The 4,942-nt window shown below is 47.1% G+C and overlaps 1 protein-coding gene across 1 annotated transcript in view; it reads left to right on the plus strand.

Moving 5' to 3' along the window:
* Window positions 1-1,928: 1,928 nt before the first annotated feature.
* The window catches only part of LOC108798802, a gene marked incomplete at its 3' end in the record, with an annotated part of 13,212 nt that continues 10,198 nt past the window's right edge, over window positions 1,929-4,942 (plus strand). The window contains exons 1-2 of the mRNA XM_018570589.1: window positions 1,929-2,076; window positions 2,165-2,205. Of these exons, the coding sequence (XP_018426091.1) occupies window positions 1,929-2,076; window positions 2,165-2,205 (189 nt within the window). The remainder of the gene's footprint in view (window positions 2,077-2,164; window positions 2,206-4,942) is intronic.

Here is a 4,942-nt window from a genome sequence, read left to right on the forward strand (position 1 = left end):
GGTCCAGTCAGTAAAGTTCCCTTCGGGAATGCCGGGACACAAAGGGGTTAAAAGTATGTTGAGATATAATATATATAATATCAAATGTATGCAGCGTGATCAGGCGCGGACCACATCGGGAAACCCGCCCTGCAGCCATCGCTGGAGGTCATGTAGACAGGAAGTTGCTGCAAAGAGGCAGCAGGAGATCAGCAGCAGCACTGAACAAAGGATAACAAAATGTGGAAACGAGAATGTTATTAACAACATGGCGATTATTCATGATACACGGCGCCCGCGGCTCATCTAATGACGTAGAACCATACGGTCCCATTGGTACATTTTCATGCAGGAACGCCGTTGTGAATTCCTGCAGCTCTTTTACCCAAAGCAACTTCTTGCTTGGGGTTTGCTGGCCCTTTAAATGGCATTCATCCCCGCACAGCTGCTGGCCCTGCACGCCTGGCTGATACAATGTTTCTGTTTGAACAAAGTGATACTGTATCATGCAATCCTGGGCCAGGTAAGGGAGGAGCCTGGCCAGGTGCATTCTCCCAAGTGCTCAGTGCCGTGTTGACCAGGAAGAGGGGAGTCCTCCTCAGAGGATACATTGTAACACATGAGGGGTCCTGGCGGAGAGATGGTGGGGGTTATAGTACAGGCTGTGTGGTGAGTACAAAGAGCGTGTGATCTATATAAAGGGGAGATGTCATGGGGGACACCTGTTGTGGTGACAACCCAGGAAGAGATGCGTTCTATATCCTGCTGGGTCTACTGAATATAAAACAATCAGGCGATACAAAAGGGGTCTGAGCTATGTGTGGTGAGGACCCGATCACACTATACCATTGCGCTAAACGCATGAGGTCCGTGCTCACGCTGCATCGCCTTTCATCATGCATGATACCCCATAATGCATATTTATTATACTCTGCAGTACCAATTTGCACTATGACGTTGCACTAAAGGCGTGGGATCTGTGCGTTTAACTATTGCACGCAAGGTGCGCTACATTACCATCCATTCTTATTGGAACTGCAATGCACCTCCTGCTTGTCATGTGTTGTGGACGTATGTGTTCTCTATACTCTCTGCATTGCGCTAAAGGTGTGGGATCTGTGCGTTTAGTGCACGCTAGGTGCGCTGCATCGGCATTCATTCATTGGCAACCTTCCGGTCGTTGTGTGTTGTGGACATACATGTTCACTATACTCTCTGCATTGCGCTAAAAGTGCGCTAAAGGTGCAGGATTGTGCGTTTAGTGCACGCTAGGTGCGCTGCATTGCCATTCATTCATTGGCAACCTTTCCGGCTGTCATGCATTGTAGACATATACAGTATGTGTTCACTATACTCTCTGCAAGACCAGTCCACACTATAGCATTGAGTGCAACGCACGCTATTGCACTGCATTGCCATTCCTTTAAACCTACTAGGTGGGAGAGGTGTCACGTTGATATTCATTCTCAATGGCACCCCACCAGGCATGCGCTGTGCTGTAATGCATGGTACCGCAGTAGCGTGCATTGCAGTGAAAAAGATGCATGCTTTTTCCCCCCCCTTCACCATGCACTATTGGAATACTGTGTGCTGCAGTACAAGGCAAGCTGTGAGGTCAAAATAAATGGCATGCCAGAGCCATAATGAGGGGAATTTATCAATACTGGAGCAGACAGAAGGAGGGGCAATTGCCCATGGCAACCAATCAGCATCCACCTTTCATTTTCAAACCATAACTGAACAAACTGAAGAGAGAAGGGGGGGAATTTTGATAATTCCCCCCAAGGTGCTCTAAACATGACTTGTGTGTGAACAGGTCCTGCTGAGATATACCCACAATGCACCAGGAATGACCGGTAGAAGGTGATCAGAGAAACCAGCGACTGATGTTATCTATGGAGACTTCAGAGGAAAGGAGGAGCTGAGAGGAAGTGACCACAGTAAACACAATGTATGAAATGTATCCAGACAAAGATCTCCACTTCCTGTGCAGGACGTGTATACAGAATGTTTATCAAAGGACAATTCACAGAGACCCCGGACTGGGAGATGAGAGAGAGGAGGAGGTGGAGGGATCAGATCCTGAGATCCCCACAGGTGTGACCATCAGAGACCCGGAACTCCCTAATTATCAGATACATATTGATATATTCTGCAGATTATTCCCCCACTGACCCCTCTACAGATCTGCAGAGCATTGCTCTGTCCTATCTAATATGCTCAGAGGTGGGTTCCCCGTCACAGCGAGTGACATGTCTGCACGCTGGTTGCGAGGAGACGTGGGAGGGACAGACGGGGATTATCGTGGTCTTTGTTCTGGCGATCAGACGTTCCTTGTTATGAGGACAGGCGGGTCACACGAGTTGGCTCTCTACACTCATATGTGATGTAGACTGGAAGAGGAAATAAAAGACAGAATATGATGTCGCACATAGTATGAGAGAAAAATAATCTGATCCTTTTCATTGCATTCCGACTCTCGGCGTGTGCTGGTTATAATATCCAAATCGTTACATGAGAACCTACAACAAGCTGAACCCACAGATATCTATTTCATCCAATCAAAGGATCCAATTCCATCAGATCAACATTTCTTCCATAGGAATGTGACCCTCTTATGTGTGTGTATATACGGTACATAAAAATATAAGTTATATTATACAGGAGTGACATTACCGCTCTCCAGATATATTATACAGGGGTGACATTACCGCTCTCCAGATATATTATACAGGAGTGACATCACCGCACTCCAGATATAATATATATTATACAGGAGTGACATTACTGCCCTCCAGATAGAAATACACTATATTGCCAAAAGGATTGGGACGCTGGCCTTTATACGCACATGAACTTTAATGGCATCCCAGTCTTAGGCCCCATTCATACTGAGCGGGTTGCCGCTCCAAAATCGCGCATATTGCCACGCGATATCGCGAGAACTCACTCGTCCAATGATTTTCAATGGAGCTGTTCTATTCTACAGCTCAATGTCGCCTGTCGCTCAGTGCTTGTGAAGGACCCTTTTTGCCACGGATATCGCGTGATTTTGCTCCATTTGCATGCAGCCCAATAGTGAATCGTCGCCCGAAAAGTCGCGCTATATCGATCGCGTGGAAATCCGCTCCAGGTACATGTCACTCAGTGTGAATGGGGCCTTAGTCCGTAGGGTTCAATATTGAGTTGGCTCCACCCTTTGCCGCTATAACAGCTTCAACTCTTCTGGGAAGGTGTCCACAAGGTTTAGGAGTGTGTCTATGGGAATGTTGGACCATTTGTGAGGTCAGGTACTGATGTTGGAGGAGAAGGCCGGGCTCGCAGTCTCCGCTCTAATTCATCCCAAAGGTGTTCTATCGGGTTGAGGTCAGGACTCTGTGCAGGCCAGTCAAGTTCCTCCACCCCAAACTCGCTCATCCATGTCTTTATGGACCTTGCTTTGTGCACTGGTGCGCAGTCATGTTGGAACAGGAAGGGGCCATCCCCAAACTGTTCCCACAAAGTTGGGAGCATGAAATTGTCCAAAATGTCTTGGTATGCTGATGCCTTAAGAGTTCCCTTCACTGGAACTAAGGGGCCAAGCCCAACCCCTGAAAAACAACCCCACACCATAATCCCCCCTCCACCAAACTTTACACTTGGCACAATGCAGTCAGGCAAGTACCGTTCTCCTGGCAACCGCCAAACCCAGACACGCCCATCGGATTGCCAGACAGAGAAGCGTGATTGGTCACTCCAGAGAACACGCCTCCACTTCTCTAGAGTCCAGTGGCGGCGCGCTTTACACCACGGCATCCCACGCTTTGCATTGCACTTGGTGATGTAAGGCTTGGATGCAGCTGCTCGGCCATGGAAACCCATTCCATGAAGCTCTCTACGCACTGTTGTTGTGCCAATCTGAAGGTCACACCAAGTTTGGAGGTCTGTAGCTATTGACTCTGCAGACAGCTGGCGACTTCTGCGTACTGTGCGCTTCACCATGCGCAGACCCCGCTCTGTCATGTTACGTGGCCTACCACTTCGTGGCTGAGTTGCTGTTGTTCCCAGTTGCTTCCACTTTGTTATAATACCAGTGACAGGTGACCGCGGAATATTTAGTAGCCAGGAAATGTCACGGATGGACTTATTGCACAGGTCACAACCTATCACGGTACCACGCTTGTAGTCACTGAGCTCCTGAGAGCTCCCCATGCTTTCACAAATGTTTGTAGAAGCGTCTGCATGCCGAGGTGCGTGATTTTATACACCTGTGGCCATGGAGGGGATTGGAACACCTGAACCCAATGATTTGGAGGGGTGTCCCAATACTTTTGGCAATATAGTGTGTATTATACAGGAGTGACATCACCGCTTTCCAGATAGAAGTTATATTATACGGGAGTGACATTTCTGTTCCTATCTCTCGGCAGTAAAGTTCCGGGTTACATACAGGTGAAACTCGAATAATTAGAATATCGTGCAAAAGTAATGGCAGTAATTGCTGCAAAAGGGGCCCAAACCAAGTACTGAGTACATATGCATGCTTGTACTTTTCAGAGGTCCGATATTGTTCTATGTACAATCCTTGTTTTATTGATTGCATGTAATAATCTACTTTTTTGAGGTTGTGGATTTGGGGTTCTTGGGGTTTTCATGAGCTGTAAGCCATAATCATCACAATTATGACAAATCACGGCTTGAACTATCTTGCTTTGCATGTAATGAGTTTATCTCATATATTAGTTTCACCTTTTAAGTTGCATTAGTGAAATAAATGAACTTTGCACAATATTCTAATTATTCAAGTTTCACCTGTACATCACACGAGGAGTGTAAACCACGATTGCATGTTATAGTCAGAAATCTTCAGGTCAAGCATCCATTTATAATGAATATCCTGCTGGGTCTAATCTGAGGACTTCAATCAGCCGGCCTCCATAAAGAGCGGGATGCGGCACAGAAGAATTTACAGCCAAGCCCCCCC

The sequence above is a fragment of the Nanorana parkeri genome, unplaced genomic scaffold (assembly GCF_000935625.1).
Source record: "Nanorana parkeri isolate BGI_ZX_2015 unplaced genomic scaffold, ASM93562v1 scaffold1562, whole genome shotgun sequence".
Taxonomy (NCBI): Eukaryota; Metazoa; Chordata; class Amphibia; order Anura; family Dicroglossidae; genus Nanorana; species Nanorana parkeri.